Source organism: Electrophorus electricus, chromosome 13, assembly GCF_041902795.1.
Source record: "Electrophorus electricus isolate QZ-2024a chromosome 13, ASM4190279v1, whole genome shotgun sequence".
Taxonomy (NCBI): domain Eukaryota; kingdom Metazoa; phylum Chordata; class Actinopteri; order Gymnotiformes; family Gymnotidae; genus Electrophorus; species Electrophorus electricus.
Window position 1 is genome coordinate 7,212,501 of NC_137509.1, and position 17,500 is coordinate 7,230,000.

Below are 17,500 nucleotides of genomic sequence, written 5' to 3' on the forward strand. Positions count from 1 at the left end.
CCTGCAGAAGGCTGTGGCATAGGTACACTACAGTATACCCTTCCCTGTGTAAAGATATAAAAATATAGAATATTTAAAAACGCTAGCATCCATCATATTTAGACAAACCATGTAACAGGCAGAACAAAAATCAGTAATACTGTACAATACAATCATCAGTACAGGAGAATGTTCACCGTGGTGACAAGATTGGTTTGGTTTAGCTGAGAACGAAGCAGCACATCTTTGCTCAGAGTGGCCGCTCGAAATCAGAGAACAAAGAACTACCCTCAGCAAGCAAAGTCCAACCAAGAAGCCTGGGTGGCAGTCCGGAGCAGTGGGTGGCAGTCCGGAGCCCTGGGTGGCAGTCCGGAGCCCTGGGTGGCAGTCCGGAGCAGTGGGTGCTCTTCTACAGCCACAGGAGACCAAGCCTACGTGGGAGTCTGGGGTTTGTTCCTTCAGTCCCGCTAGCCACAGCTAAAGCCTAGGAAGGGAGGTGCAGAATTGTGTGTGTGTGTGTGTGTGTGTGTGTGTGTGTGTGTGTGTGTGTGTGTCTGTGTGTGTGTGTGTGTGTGTGTGTGTGTGTGAGTGTGTGAGTGTGAGAGAGAGAGAGAGAGCACGTGCACAGCCAGTCTAGACGTGACTAAAAGCCTTTTCTGCGACCACAATAAAGCATTCTATGAGGGAGGGCAGATCTTTTTTAAGGGCTCTTTCCAGCAGGTTAATGTGCGGTTATAATACACCATAACAGGTGGTATTTAGCACAAAAACACACTTGTCAAGATAATAAAACATGAAGAAAATGTAAAGTGGCTGATGCAGTGGTGAAGGGCATGAAGAGTAGCTGGAGACTCCAGGACTGCGTCAAACCCCAGCCTGTCCAATGAACACGGCTAGCATAGTAAACAAGATCAAATTCGACTTTGTTCTTTGTGCTGTTTGATGTTTTGATTCTCTTCCAAATGCAGACGTAGCTTTGTTTCCTTCTCTCTGCTGTCTGAACTCATTTTATTTTATTTTATTTTAAAACACAAATCGAGCATCCAGAGGTTGTTCGCTATGACAGGCGGGAGACCTTTGTTGTGGTGTACTGTATTTGGGAACTCTGCATGCTGCCAATGCCCCTCAGCAGAGGTTCCAGAAGCGTCTGTAAGGTGGGCAGGCACTGAGGGCCTGGCTGCCTGGTGTGCAGTGCTGCATTGTGCAAACTCCTGTGAGCTGAGTGTGCGTGTGTGTGTGTGTGTGTGTGTGTGTTGTGTAAGAATAGCAGACACAACATTGATTGTTTACCATCGTTAATAAGGTCATCTTCTGCCAATTGGATCATAATGGCCCTCACACACATACACGCACACACACAAAATTTGTAATGAACTCTTCTATAGTCAATTCTGTGCTACAACAATGACTACAACAAGAGACACTCTCTCTCTGTCACACACACACACACACACACACACACACACACACACACACACACACACACACACTAACATGGTTCTCTGAGAGGTAATCACAGTGCTCTTGGTCTATTGCCTCAGTTGTCTTATTAGTTTTAGATTGCCATTTTGGCAGGCTGACTCGGTAACTGTAAACATGTCTGTGACACTCCTACAACCCATCCTCCACCCTACCCCCATACCCCACCACCTCTCCTCCACCCTACCTCCATACCCCACCCCCTCACCTCTCCTCCACCCTACCCCCCACCCCTCACCAGCCCTCCTCCACCCTACCCCCTATACCCCCCACCTCTCCTCCACCCTACCCCCATACCGCACCACCTCTCCTCCACCCTACCCCCATACCGCACCACCTCTCCTCCACCCTATCTCCATACCCCACCCCCACCTCTGCTCCACACTACCCCCATACCCCCACCACCCCTCCTCCACCCTACCCCCTATACCCCTCATCCCTCCTCCACCCTACACCCATACCCCACCACCTCCTCCTTCACCCTACCCCCATACCCCACCACCTCTCCTCCACCCTACCTCCATACCCCACCCCCACCTCTGCTCCACCCTACCCCCATACCCCCCACCACCCCTCCTCCACCCTACCCCCATACCCCCACCACCCCTCCTCCACCCTACCCCCATACCCCCATCACCCCTCATCCACCCTACCCCCATACCCCGCCACCCCTCCACCATCACACCCCCAACCACCTTACCCCTTACACCCTTCCACAGCCCTACACCCCTTACTCCACCCCTCAACATTTTCTTTTGTATTCCAGACAAGGAATTTAATCAGTATATAATATCCAACCTAATTTTACTCTGAATTTAGCTTAGTGAAGAAGATACACTGTACAGGCACACACACACATATGCACACTCAAAAAACAGACACACACTCATATACACACTGTCCGTTATAAAGTTGATTGAATCGACCTCCAAGGTCACCCAGCTATGGTGTCAGAAAGTTAACCATATGCCATGCTTTTTTCTCATGAGCTCTGCTGGAGAAAAGAACTGAGGAGAGTGCAAAATTTATCAACAACACCACGCACGTGCATGCACGTGAGCGCATAGCTGTGCATCTGTAATCATAACACCAGATGACATTCCTCCCTGACAGCTGGGTGGTCTTGACCATCACAAGCTGCAGTTTTGCTTTAATGACCAGGCGTGAGATTACACACATGCCCCCAAACCTCACGGGTCTGGCTGCCTCCGCCGTGAACATGCTGCTGCATATGCAACATCTGTCACCGCGTGTCTGTGCGTATGCTGGGCAATGGTGTGTGTTCTCCACGTGTGACATGCTCATCTTCTTGTGCTCTGTTTGTATTCGACAGTCTAAATGGTCTTTTGCTGATCAATACCTCTTTTAAGTGCTACACTCACTGATCGATAATGGCCTCCTCTGCACACATGTCCAGTCTCATCTCGCTGGACTAAACTACAGTGCCCAGTGCGTGGTTAATGGAATGCAAATACATCTCCATCGATCAGCAAGGCCGCGGAGATCAGCGGCGCTGAGGAGGGCCGTGTCCCCGAAAAGTCCCCCCCCTTTGCCTGGGGATAGGTGTGCACGGAGACCCGCTCTCCAGGTAACAATAGCCTGGGATACACTTTGATAGATAGCTCAGCCGTCCCGAGACCCCCTCCGAGGAGACCCATTTAGACCCTGCTGCGGGTGACGTTTCCACACAAAATAATAAAGTAGAATTAAAACTTTCTTGTGTTTCTCTCCCTTTTGATTTCACAAAACGTGGCACGTGTGGTTCTGGGTGGGGGGGGTTTAATAAGTGCTCTCTTGTTCTTTGGCAAGCCATCGCACAACACAACAAAGACACTGTGCATCTCCTTCTCTCCTTCTGCAGTGATACGCACCCCCCCCACACACACACGCACACACGCACGCATAAATATACGCACGCACCATGCAAAGACCTATTGATAGTTCACCCAAAATCTCCATGTGGCACCGACACCCACTGTCTGCCTCCCACTCCGTGGTGCTACACCCACCGCTACGTCACCCGGTGCACTTCTCTGCACGATCTCCTCGAAAATAACCCGCTTAGTCATGGAACCTTTCCAGCTTATGTAGTGGAACTTGTTCAGATTGAATTAGGCTGACTGGAGTTTTTTTCCAGGCGCAGAGGAGGATTATGTCAAAATCTTGTGGATAGTATACGGACAAGAAAAATGGGGACCGCAGGAGCTTGGCATTTGTGGCCCTTAGGGGCCGACGCAAAGCTGGAGGTCTGATCATGGCCGTGAGCTGAGACCTCCCTGTTCCAGGGGCCTGAGACTCTTAATAATTTGAAGCGCAGAGCAATCTGCCCAATGCTAAAAATGCCAAGGCCTCCAAAGCAGTGGGAGGAGTCAGAGCTGCTGAGGTGAGACGAGACAGAGCTGCTGCAGTGGGAGGTGGGAGGGGTCAGAGCTGCTGCAGTGGGGAGGTGGGAGGAGTCAGAGCTGCTACAGTGGGAGGAGACAGAGCTGCTGCAGTGGGGAGGTGGGAGAAGTCAGAGCTGCTAAAGTGGGAGGAGACAGAGCTGCTGCAGTGGGGAGGTGGGAGGAGACAGATGCTGCAGTGAGGAGGTGGGAGGAGTCAGAGCTGCTGAGGTGAGAGGAGACAGAGCTGCTTCAGTGGGGAGGTGGGGGGAGTCAGAGCTGCTGCAGTGGGAGGTGGGAGGAGACAGAGCTGCTGCAGTGGGGAGGTGGGGGGAGTCAGAGCTGCTGCAGTGGGAGGTGGGAGGAGACAGAGCTGCTGCAGTGGGGAGGTGGGGGGAGTCAGAGCTGCTGAGGTGGGAGGAGACAGAGTTGCTGCAGTGGTAGACGGGAGGGGTCAGAGCTTCTGCAGTGAGGAGGTGGGAGGGGTCAGAGCTGCTGAGGTGAGAGGAGTCAGAGCTGCTGCAGTGGGAGGTGGGAGGAGACAGAGCTGCTGCAGTGGGGAGGTGGGGGGAGTCAGAGCTGCTGAGGTGGGAGGAGACAGAGTTGCTGCAGTGGTAGACGGGAGGGGTCAGAGCTTCTGCAGTGAGGAGGTGGGAGGGGTCAGAGCTGCTGCTCACCGTACAGGATGTTGATGAGAGAGATGGGCATGACCAGGATGCCCACTAGCATGTCCGCCACAGCCAGCGAGCGCAGGAAGAAGTTGGTGGCATTCTGAAGCTTCTTCTCTAGCGACACGGCCAGGATGACCAGGATGTTCCCACCCACCGTCAGCACGATGATCACCAGGATCAGCAACGCCGGCCAGTTCTTCTCCTTAATGGACTCCTGCATGGAGGTGGAGGAGGAGGAGGCATTGGTGCTGGTGTTGCTCCAGAACAGGCTCTGGTTCAGGCTTATGGTGGTGTTCCCGGGCCACATCATCCAGCCATTGACGTCCAGGGAGGAGGTGGTGGACCCGAAGCCAACCAGGACTGCCCCTCCGGGAGTGCCCATCATTACAGCGCCACAGCCGTGGTGCTTCCTCCTCCTGGGCACTAGTAGTCAGTGACGGGCTTGGTGGGAGTCCTCTCGCGCATGCACTACCAGACGCAGCGCTGTGCGGATTCCTGCTGGGCTGTGTGTTTGATGCTAGGTGAAGGTGAAGTCTGTGGAATTAAGGACATCCATTGTGTTCCTTGCTTTGGTTCTTAATCCTGTGATCTTTTGCCTGGAGACAATATCTGAAACACACAAACATATTAAGAACCATCATTTATGTGTATACACACACACACACACACACACACACACACACACACACACACACACACACACACACAAACACAAACACAAACACGTGTGTGTAAGATCAGGTACCAAGAGATAATAATAAAAATTAAGGTAAAATAAGGTACCAAGAGACACTCACTTCAAAGTCCAGTGTGATACAGAGAGACCACGAAATCTACTTATTACACAAATGAGCCTATTTACACCAGACTAGTGAAGGTTAATTGAATTTGCCAGATTAAAATTATATGAAATAGTATAGTGCCCCAATGGCCAGATTCACCTCAGCACGGCCACATTAGGGGGCGCTACTTCCTGGAACAGATGAGGGTCACATTCCATGTAAACGACCCACAGTCCTTCGTCAAGACTGCCAAAGGTAATGGCTTCACTGTAATGACAAGTGGCTAATTGCCCTTATGGTCATTACGCTACCCTACTGCATCTAATAAGCTTCCTGATAGCACTGTCATTACACTAGCAGTTAGCCTGTGTGTTGAGATATGAGGTATTATGTATTACAGCCCATACATTAGCGAATCATCACTGTCCTTTGCCCTAATAGACACACACACACACACACACACACACACACACACACGTGCATCAGATACGAGCACTCAGGAGAGTTGAAATGAAAGAGCCAATCATATCACCTTTAAGCGCCCATTTGAGTTTTGGGTCAACACATTTCTCTCATTTCTTCTCAATATCTTTCTTTCTTTCATGCATCTTTCCTCTGCCTGTAAAAATGACTATCAATCTACCGCACTGCAGAGCAGGAGGGCTCAGAGAACATGAGAGAATAAAAAATCAATTCACCATGTCATACGGAGCAATTTCACTCTTAAACACAGGGCCGCCAAACTCACTGGGCAAGCAAGCAATCTGAGGGCTCTGTTTATGTAAGCTAAACTCTGTGAATGTTTTTACGGTGCCTCTATATTCTAAAGTCAAACATATGGGACCGGGCCCCTGAGGAGCCAACATGGCTGTGATTTAGTGTTTTAAAGTGTTTTTTTTATTATTTTATTTTACATTCTCCACCTGACAAAATGTCCAATACAGTATTGCCTCACCCTTTTAAAAATCATTTTGTCAAACTCACTGAGCTGATGAAACACCAGATAGCATACATCACTACATTATAACTGCTCTTTTGTCCTGGTGGAACAACCTACGGTTTCAGGACACGGGAGGAGGACAGAACAGAAGAATCACTGACGTGTCTGTTCATAAGTGCCTATTAATCTCAGCACTGGCAGTTCAAATCCCATTATAAAGAGAGATTACATCTCATAAGGGATTATGCCTGTTTCTGGTGGAACCACTCGCCAGTAGAAAAAAAGCAAACATTCTGGAAGGTTCTCATAACTGGCCCGGGGGGGACGGGGGACGCAGAGCGTGCACATGAAGCTGGGACCTACTGCAGTGGCTCACCGAGCACGTGAGTGCGGAACAGGGTTCTCTCCCAGCAAAAGAAAGCTGTATATGCCACTGCAAAAAATATATCACACACACACACACACACACACACACACACACATACACACACACACACACACACACACACACACACATGCATGCACATACGCATGTTGCTATAAGAGGAAGTGCAATAAAGGTGTGACATGCAGCAGTCTATTGAACTCAACGCAGAGAAGACACTTAAGATTAAGACACGCTCGGTTAAGATTCCAACTTAAAATATGCCATATGAATTACAATCTCTCTCTCTCCCTCCTTAAACAGCCCTTTATCTCTTTCCTAATTAATAAAGGGAACAAAAGTGCACTTCCACATGTATAAATGTGAGGCTGCGTTCTGTTTGAGGGTAATTAGCTCTTTCTGCAGTCACCGATCAAGTTGCTGCCATTTGGAACGTGTCTCTGCTCTAATTAGCATAAAATAGAGCAGCCAGGAAAGATGGGGAACTTTTGGGATGACAGGAGGTGTTCGCTTAGAAAGCACATAAAGAGCCGCTTACTGGGAGCTTCAGGCGCTCTTCTGGGCTACAGGGAGCATCAGAAATATGAAGTGCCTACTGATTATAGCATCAATAATATTCTGCAGTGAGTCAAATTATACTGCAAACTATATTTTTTTACCTTCTATTTAAAGATGTGCAGAGCAGGCTTTTCAGACATTCTGTCACCCGTTTACATACTAAATGTGAGGTCCACGAGGCGCTGGCCTCAGTACTGACATGACCGAGACAAGAAGGCCCGTAAACAGGGTGACAGACAGTCAGAACATCTCAGACCATCATAGAAACTTAGAAAACAGAAGATAAAGAACATTTCTCACACGACGTAGTGAATCACAGCTGCTAGTTCTTACACACGACGGCGTGGCTTCCCAGGGAGCGGTGGAGGTCTCCGCTCAGCTCAGCTCAGCTCAGCGAGCAAGACGTGTGAGACAAACCCCGCCCACTCCCCCCCAAAAAACGAGGTGCGAAATTACATCCGCAGAAGGTGTGTTCCAGAAAAGTGACCCCTCTAGCGTTCCACACTAGCCATTTCACCGCCAGCAGCCGGGGCTCTCCAGAAGAGTGCGCTAACGACGTCGCACCTAACGCGGCGTCTTGGTGGGCCGTGCGGGGCTGACAGCCTCGTGGGACGGGTGAAGGGCACAGCCTGGTAGGGGAAACAGGGCCTAGACCAACTATAAATGCGTCGCACGAGTAGCAATCCCGCTGCCTTGACTTCCAGAGCGCTGCACGCTCACGAGTGGAATGGAAGACCGGGTGGCTGCCGGACGGGAACGCTAGCATACTTTTAGCAGCAGTGCGCAGGTCTTTTTACCCTCGCATTGTCCTATCAGGCAGTGGAGAATATCCTTCCGCACCCGCGGCATGCACCGCAGAGTTAACACCGGAAACGAACACGGCCTCCGCGAGAGCCTCTTTTTTCTTTTTTCCTCGAGTGTTGCGGCTATGAAAAGGAACGGAATTGTGTCGGCTGTTCCAATTCTGCCTGGCTGGAAGGAGGGAAGTGGTGGGTGGTGAAGCTTCTCCTGAATTGCTTCACCTATGACTGTGCTGTACTGCTGGAGGCTCAGGCCTTGTCGAGACGGAAAGCACAGCGCGCTGCCTGTGCCTCGGCCCCGCGATCCAATTGACCAGCAGACTCGGAGTCATGTGGAGTGCGAACTCTGCCCTGGAGAGAAGCTACTCCTTTGAGATCCCCTCTGAGCTGGCTGAGACTCAGGTTCAGGCTAGAATCCCGGGCAGAGGGAGCCCATTTGAGGTCAATGCAAATGGGTCATTCATATTTGCGAGCTCCTGACAGAGTCAAAGTGGCCAGGGGCAAGGCAGTGTGGGTTGTGGTTCCTGGCTAGCCCTTATACTGCACATCTGTTTAGTGACTCTGCTGTGACCTTTACTACTCCTCATATAAAGTGCAAAAAGCAAAAAAGAATGAATCTTTGGAGCTCCAGACAGCCCCGTTTGGAAACACATTTATGGATGGTCCTCATAAAACCAACATGTTTATCTAAAGGACAAAAGGAAACGGTATTTACTTAGCGGCAGATGTTGAAGGTGCATGTAAAAAGGTACTTTTAAGGGGATCTGCATAAAAGCGAATGTAAGACCTTTCTTAGTCTGGTGTTAATTACACACACCCTGTCTGGGGTGGAACACCATCCTAACATCAACTAGAGTTGGTTTCTACAAACTAATTTTGCTGTTTATGAAAATACGAAAGAATCTCAGAAAGCATGACAGCATGGCAAGAGTGCTGTGAGACCTTTCAAAACTGAGAACAATTACTGCTGTGTTTGAAAAGCTTTGTAGCACTCCTGATTACAGTAATAATGCATATAACACTGAAACATAAAATAAAACACACGGAGCAGGTGTGTCTGGCTGCACGGTTAGCAGTGACTGACACTGTCTTGTCATTCACTGCTGATTGTGTACAAAGCATGTGCACTTCCTGCAGTGTGTGCATTTCCTGCAGCAGATCGAGGACACCTTTCCTTCTTTTTTGGTTTTTTACTTTGACAGCTAATGCTTGGTTTTTACAGAGAAAGGTTTTTGTTAACACAAAACAGCCATTTACTACAACTTTGGGCAAATTTTGCATTCCACTGTGGATCTGCGTTCTCATTATTTTCCAGTGACTTCCTTGGCATGAAGACACAGTTTTGCCTAAATACTGAATTGACAGTTTCCCCCTGAGCCTGGAACAGTTGACTCTTTGCGTGAGGAGAGGGCCCCTGCAGCAGTTATAACTGTGGGTTGTTTTTTAAGTTCAACGTTATCTATTTATTTAGTTCAATAGCTCAATTTTATTTCAGTTCCTGTCACAAATATTCATGCGTGGCCCTGTTTTCTTCAAAATAAATGTTTATTAAAACATTTTTAAAAAAAGGTATGTGTCCCCGTGTCTTGGACAGGTATGAAGGCGCTGTGTTGGGAGGGCTGTGTGTATTTTGCATTCTGCTGCCAGACTGGGGGAGGCCAGAAGGGTCCTGACAGCTGTGGGCGTGGGGCTGAGTTCACCGCGGCTCCCTTTCCACCTGCCCCTCGCTGTCGCTCCCACTCTCCACCATAACTCGGTAATTTGTCACCTTTACTACATCTCTCCTTCTCTCTCTCTCTCTCTCTCAGTCCCTCTTACTTGGCTACATGCATTCTCTTTTCCATCTCCCTCCACCTCTCTCCCAAACTTCTTCGTCTGTTCTTTCCTGCCAGCTGCCACTCTGCCTCGGGAGCTCTGAGCCAGTTATGGGCCGCCAGCTTGGATCTGGCTCGCTCATCCTTTTTCATCTCCTCTTGTTGTGGCTGTTGTTGCTGTTCCTTTACCTGTAGGGGGTTAGCAAGTCTCCAGAGACTGAGAGGCTGTTAAGATATGTTTTCTCTCTTTCTCTTTTCCTCTCCCTCTCCTTCTCTCCCTCTCTCCATCTCTCTCTTCCTCTTTTTCTTTCGAGTAGCTGGTAACGTAGTGGCAGAGGTGATGCTGGTGACAGTCTGCTGTGTTGGTGCTTTTTCTCGTATTCTCTAACTACTGTGCCTTCTCACTTCTCCAGCATTTCAGCTATGACAGCTAAGACCCTGCTCCTCATGCATAATGACACACACCATCTCAATGTGCAGACACGCACACACACACACACACACACAGGCAGTGTTTTGCGGCAGCTGCAGCCTATGTATTGGTTAACAGTGAAACTTCGCTATGCTCTTTTGTAAAACTCCACTAGAGTTCTCATTAACACCTTCTGCCTGTGAAATCACATGTCCACCGCTCTGTTCAGAGACTCCAGTCCACCGGACACCTACTTCTTTTAACAGGTGCTTACATTTCCACTGGAAAAGAAAAATGTTATAAACAGTGTTTTTTTTTAACCCAAACAGTACAGATAGGTTCTGGAACACTGTTGTCTTGCACAGCAGTTTTATAAGTATTACAGAATATTGTCTCATTCTAGCATGGTTCCACTTCCTGTTTTCTACAACCAAGAAGAGCTTTCATAAACACCGATAATCAACTTGATCAACACTGATCAACGCTTGATCAACACTGATAATCAACTGTTTTGCAGGCTAATTTATTCTAATTCAGTTGCAAATGTTCAGATATTAACATCATCTGTCACCAGTCCACTGGTATCTCTGACAGTGATGGATAGCAGTCCTCTAATTTGCTCATAGTTGATTTAAGACTTAATTGGCTTCTCCCAGTGTTATTGTTTTATCAGCCTATGATGTTGGCTCTATGGAAAAGATTTCTGGCTTACACACAGAGGAAGTTAATACAATCTGGAGGAATGGTGCACAATAAACCGCCGTTTAAGTAGGCACCAGTGTCTCTCCCTCCCTCTCTCCCACTCTCTCTCTCTCTCTCTTTCTCTCTCTCTCTCTCTCTCTCTCTCTCTCTCTCCCCCCTCTCTCTCTCTGGCTCTTGGCCCAGAGAGTCAGTGCCATTCACGTCTGTGTGCCTCTCTCTTCACACTCATCATGCTCTCAGCCCATCTCTTTGCTGCTAACTGAATGACGCTTGAACTCCATTCATTGACAATCAACACAGCATTAGCAGCCTAAGCCCTGCATAAGTAGCCAGACCCCATCTGTGTGTATACATCCACCCCCACCTCTGTGTGTATACCTCCACCCCCACCTCTGTGTGTATACCTCCACCTCTGTGTGTATACATCCACCCCCACCTCTGTGTGTATACCTCCACCTCTGTGTGTATACATCCACCCCCACCTCTGTGTGTATACCTCCACCTCTGTGTGTATACATCCACCCCCACCTCTGTGTGTATACATCCACCCCCACCTCTGTGTGTATACGTCCACCTCTGTGTGTATACCTCCACCTCTGTGTGTATACGTCCACCTGTGTGTATACCTCCACCTGTGTGTATACGTCCACCTCTGTGTGTATACCTCCACCCCCACCTCTGTGTGTATACGTCCACCTCTGTGTGTATACCTCCACCTCTGTGTGTATACATCCACCCCCACCTCTGTGTGTATACGTCCACCTCTGTGTGTATACCTCCACCTCTGTGTGTATACATCCACCCCACCTCTGTGTGTATACCTCCACCTCTGTGTGTATACATCTACCCTCACCTCTGTGTGTATATGTCCACCCTCACATGAACACAAGTCAAATCTATCTAAAATCATGTAATCCATGAATAAATAAATTGGAAGCTATTAGAAACGCCTCTGTGAAGAAGCCATGCTGGAACTCAGTTCTGGGAAACACACACAAGGGGCACTCAGGTGAACTCGGGAACCAGTGGCATAGGATTCGTTTCAACTTTGGGAGGACGACGCACACACCACCCAACCCAACACATCACATGCGAGTGCAAGCAAGAATTGTGAGCAGGAATTATTGGGGCATAGGCCAAACTATGCCTATGACAGGCTGCTGGGTTTTCAATTTCTCTGGTCTACCACACTGGATTCTTTTCAGCTAACGGTCAAGGCCCTTGTGTGCTGAGTAAAGATGTGTCAGACGGAGGAAACCCAGAAATGTTCAAGGGTCACTTGGCTTAAAGGAACCACTGGCTTCCAAAATTTGTGTTTAGTCAGATGTCCCCCAAATCCCAGAATAAATAAATAAATAAACCCCAGAGTGAATAATAAAAAAACATGATAAAAATGGTAAAAGATCAGTTGTTTGAGGCAAAGAATCCAGGAGTACATTCAAGGCTGCTGACTGTGACAAACCAAATGCATTCTGGCAGCTGTGAGATTGACCTGTCTTAAATGAGCGGCCTCGGTAGACGCAGCTCAGAAACAGTAGGAACCTCACACTGTCCGAGTGTTCCGACATGCTCGGACGCCAGCAAGACCCTGTGGAGCGTTTGGGTCAGACAACGGCTGTTCCTTTCCAGGTTACACTGTAAAGATTCGCAATGGTTGCCTTATCAGTTCCACAGCCTTGTGGAAATTGGTCACGTCTGCTCAGTCGTGCACAGTGGGGCACGGAACGGACAAGCATTCTGCAATCATCCGAGCCCCTAGGGGTCAGGTGAGGTCAGAAGAGGTAGATGTTCTGTAGCACAGGGTGACTAGAGTGAGATGAATCCTCACACCTCAGTCAGACAGACGAGAAGGGACAGATAAATCTTTATCCATCATGTCGGGGGAAAGTGCAGAGGATGCACACATTTATTCAGTCACACAGAGACTGTCCACGGAGACTGTCCAGAACATTCGTACAAATGCACATGACCACAGATCAATCCAAAGGCATAGATATATTTGTATAACCACACACGCACGCACACACACACACACACACACACACACACACACGCATGTACGCATGCACATACACATTGAAGAGAGAAGCACTGAACACTGCTATGTCAGGCAACATGAAGTGTTTCTTTTTAGAAATTAATGTTGGATTCCAGTTGTTGTTACAGGCTGGTATAACAATGTTACGCAGTCTCTAAAATCCCACTTTAAATTATGACTCAAAACTGGATCAAAAATGGCAAAAACTTTCATTTCAACTAATTGAATCTCCATATCAGCACACATCAGGCTCTCCGACGGGAAAGAGGCAGTCCTCATTACACGAGCTTATCCTGCCTCTGCTTCAGTAGCTCCGCCCTTGTATGCTTCTGTAATTATGATAACCTTTAAGCGACCTAGTAAGCATCATATAGAATCCAGCACAGCAGATATCCTTATGTCACTCCTAGTGAGGGGCCTGTCCTAAAGTGAGCACTCCTAGTGAGGGGCCTGTCCTAAAGTGAGCACTCCTAGTGAGGGGCCTGTGTCTTAAAGTGAGAACTCCTAGTGAGGGGCCTGTCCTAAAGTGAGCACTCCTAGTGAGGGGCCTGTGTCTTAAAGTGAGCACTCCTAGTGAGGGGCCTGTCTTAAAGTGAGCACTCCTAGTGAGGGGCCTGTCCTAAAGTGAGCACTCCTAGTGAGGGGCCTGTGTCTTAAAGTGAGCACTCCTAGTGAGGGGCCTGTGTCTTAAAGTGAGCACTCCTAGTGAGGGGCCTGTCTTAAAGTGAGCACTCCTAGTGAGGGGCCTGTGTCTTAAAGTGAGCACTCCTAGTGAGGGGCCTGTCTTAAAGTGAGCACTCCTAGTGAGGGGCCTGTCTTAAAATGAGCACTCTTAGGTTAGCCCTTGCTATTTCTCTGAATGAGAAAATACTTGGACACTTCAAACCTGGACAGACACAGGCCGCAGAACTCACACACAGCATACAGATGCTTGTGCTCCCCACAGAAGCATACGCTGTGTAAATCTATTTCACGAACACACGCACGCACACACACACACACACACGCACACACACACACACGCACACACACACACACACACGCACACGCACACACACACACACACACACACACACACTTACACACACACACACACACACACACACACACACACACACACACACGTCTTCACAGCATCGATGCGCTTCCTAATTAGTCATTTTTTCTTAGTTACATTGCTCGTCTCATTAGGAATTTGCGGTGACAGTAACATCTGGAAGTGTGATGTCACCATCCTGAATTTTCCAGGTTTTCTGCGGATCCCGGCAGACACTTGGCTGTGGGCCAACACTCCATCTCCTCACCATTTAGGCTGCACTGGAACAGAACGAGCTGAGGAAGGCGTTGGGGCGGGCAGGCGTCGAGAGCGCGGAGCTCCTTATCACTGCCAGCACACGGTAGGTAAGAGCCCCTGTGAATAAGAGTGCAGGGAGTCCTGGGCTGGCGTGAGCGGCCTGCCTGTCTGGCCCCTCACTTCTTTCGAATAGCGTTCATTATGGAGAGAACTCCATAAATGACGGAGCCGTATTTACGGAGCCGGGAGCTGGAGCGAAGTACAGCCGGGTTCCAGGACGGTGTCATTAAATGCATTCTACAACCCATGTGTTTGCCCCTCTAGGTTCCAGTGATATAGATAACGCAGTGAAGCAAAGTAGGAGAATTATTTTGGGGTATCAGAATTCATCCATAAAGCAAGATTGATCACATACATTTTAGAAAGTCAGTGAGAGAGAGCGACAGAAACACAAATGTTCATCAATCGTGGGTAAATTATTGTTAACTGCAAGCTCTCCCTCTCCCTCGTTCTGATTTATCGCTGGGTTAATTGCCATTATAATGGGAGAAAATAGCTGAATTAGAACCAAAAAACGGGGGAGGTATTGATATTCAGAGAAGACCAAGAACTGCGGCTGGTATTTAACAGCTTGAAATAATTATTACAATTTTTTGTGACCCCTGATTAGGAGCATAATGCTTTGCCAAGTACCTTTTACATTGGAAGGTGATGATGTGCTAGTGCTAGCAGCTCTGTTCTCTGCCCGCCACGCCACCGGCTAGACAGGCCCACTCCAGCAGACGAGATGGCCCCCGTCAGTCCGGCATCCATCAGCACAGTCCCCATTAAAACGCAGGATACTGACGGAATTCTACACTTTCAGCTCAGCGTTCAGCATTGAGTCAGAGCTGTAACACTGCTTTCACACCAGGCTGCTGAGATGGCCACCGCGGAGCTGACGCCTACCCTATTCTGTCTGGCAGGGGGAGAAGCCTCATCGTGGTAACGGCAAGGGGCGCTCGAGGACTCTGCAAACCCCCCTTCCCCAAACCATCAAAACCTCCAGAGACTGTGCTGGGCTTTACAGAGCAGTCCAGGACACCACACCTCCATCAGCAGGTCAGGTTGCGTTTCTGACATTTGAGTGACTTCGAACCAGAACTGAAACACAAACTACCTCAAAAGATATAAAGGGTAACAATAACCGTGACTCGTTTCATTCTGGAAAACATAACAAGCCCTTTCTCATTCACCGAGTCCACCAGGCATCGTCAAAGCCGCCCACAAAACTGTCTAATCCAATCACAAATGGCATTGTATTCACACAGGGCAGAAAAGAGCAGCCAGTGCAGTGGTCAACAATAAAGTCAGGCAGTCGCAGCTGTGCGGGACCACAGCACCGACACACTCCTCCTCCGCTCCCTCTCGTTTTTCTGGGTTCCCTTTCTTCTTTTTATCTTCTGGGTCAGAAAACAAATTGCAGTAGCCAGAAGGCGCAGCCGGATCGTGGGGAGCTCTCACAGCAACCCTCCTGCACGGTCACTTCCATCGCTCTCAGCTCCGTCCAAAGTCTGCCGGCTGGCGGCTCACGGGGCCTTTGTTGTGTGGGAGCACTCGATTGGGTCGAGGCTTCTGAAGGCGCCAAACTACTCTTCTGCCACTTCTGCCCAGCGGCACCGAGGGGCAGGGGTGGGGTGGGGGGGCTAAAAACCCGCTGGAGTCAGAATCAATGGAAAACCCAGCAAGATGGAGGACGCAGAGAAAAAAAAACAACCTTGGGCAATCTTATTTGTCACAATTTCGGTAACCCTCAAGCACATCTGCTCTAACTTTCAGTTCAGTTATCTGTCTGCTCGGCCAATCCATCCATCTCCTCAATCAATGCAGCTTAGTGTGCTGATTAATCAGTAAAAGCCTTCGTTCTCTGGCGCACGTATTATCCAGATCCACGTATGATCCAGAGGGAGGGCTTTAGGGTTCCTACCCAAGCAGGCTGGGTGTGGGAGAGCCACCAAGCCAGTGGAGGCTGTGTCAGCTGTCAATCAAAGCGCATCTCGGAAGGTTAGCGTGACGGCAGCCCACAGCGGCAGTGCGGTCCTGCGCAGTGCCTGTTCTTCCTGCCATCCTGCCAACGTGGCTCGGCTGCGGCGGGAACGCCAGGCGTCAAACCCCGTCTCAGACACAACGCTCGTCTGTTTTTATAATGACATGCAAACTAAGCATTGAGCAGAATAAAGCAAGGCAATTAAAGACAAACAGGGATGTGATTGTGACTTTTTTTACCCTCGTATTTAACATCCAGGAGTGAATCGCTTCGTCAAACACTTTGTCAGCTGTCTCTTGTTCAAACAGCTATTAAGTGACACATATAAGCACAGTAAACACTGCCAGAGTGAGTTCCCTTCTGATAATCTGTTATCATTTGCCTGTTAGAAACTCAACAACAAGGCCCAGGAGAGAACGCAATTTGAATATAAATGTAAATTAACATGAATATGCAAAACAATATTATGTTCTATTAGTTGTTTTCCTCTAATTGTTTTTTGTTTTTGTTTTTTATCAATTAGAATGTAGCTTGAAATTGTTCACAGCAGGGCGAGAACCTCTGTATCTTTCAGAGAGTGTGAGGTGCACACACGCTGCTCTGGAACGGATGTTTTCAGATTAATTCTTTTGGATTACTGAGGAGATGAAAATCTCAGCTATATTTATCTTTTACTTTTTAGCCTGCCAGTGTGAAAATGAATATTTCACTATTTGACCAAAATTGATTCTGGAACTTAACTTCTCTCTTTCCCTCTGTGTGTCATTCTCTCTCTCTCTCTCTCTCTCTCTCTCTCTCTCTCTCTCTCTCTCTCTCTCTCCCTCTCTGTCTTTCTCTCGTTCCCTTTCTCCATTTCTCTACCTCTGACTAGGCACTGTTTATTTTCTCTGGAGCAGCAGGTTTCTCACGGGTGAGGATCCTGGGGTAATTCACACCTCGCATCCTCCTGCTGAGGGAGAGAAAGCACAGAGCTGACACTGTCTTATGCCCAGCTAGGTGAAAGGAAGCGTGCATGACTGCTACACACTTCAGCAGCAGCTATCCCTCCAGCCATCAGGCACACAGGGACAGACACACACACACGCACGCGCACACAACATGAAGGTGAGAACAGGAGAGATATGGTCGAGAAAGCCAGACGGATGCTTCAGACGCTACGGAGAGTGAGAGTGAAGTCCAGTGGTCCTCAGCCCAGCTGTGTCTTAGTCTCATAACGGTGCTGTCCAAAGTGCACATGAC

General features: G+C 48.7%; 1 protein-coding gene across 1 annotated transcript in view; it reads right to left on the bottom strand.

Moving 5' to 3' along the window:
* Positions 1 to 17,500, bottom strand: part of htr2cl1 (5-hydroxytryptamine (serotonin) receptor 2C, G protein-coupled-like 1) — a 69,987-nt gene that overhangs the window by 7,961 nt on the left and 44,526 nt on the right. Inside the window, exon 2 of the mRNA XM_035520063.2 lies at positions 4,517 to 5,119. Within this exon, the coding sequence (XP_035375956.1) occupies positions 4,517 to 4,895 (379 nt within the window). The 5' untranslated portion in view covers positions 4,896 to 5,119. The remainder of the gene's footprint in view (positions 1 to 4,516; positions 5,120 to 17,500) is intronic.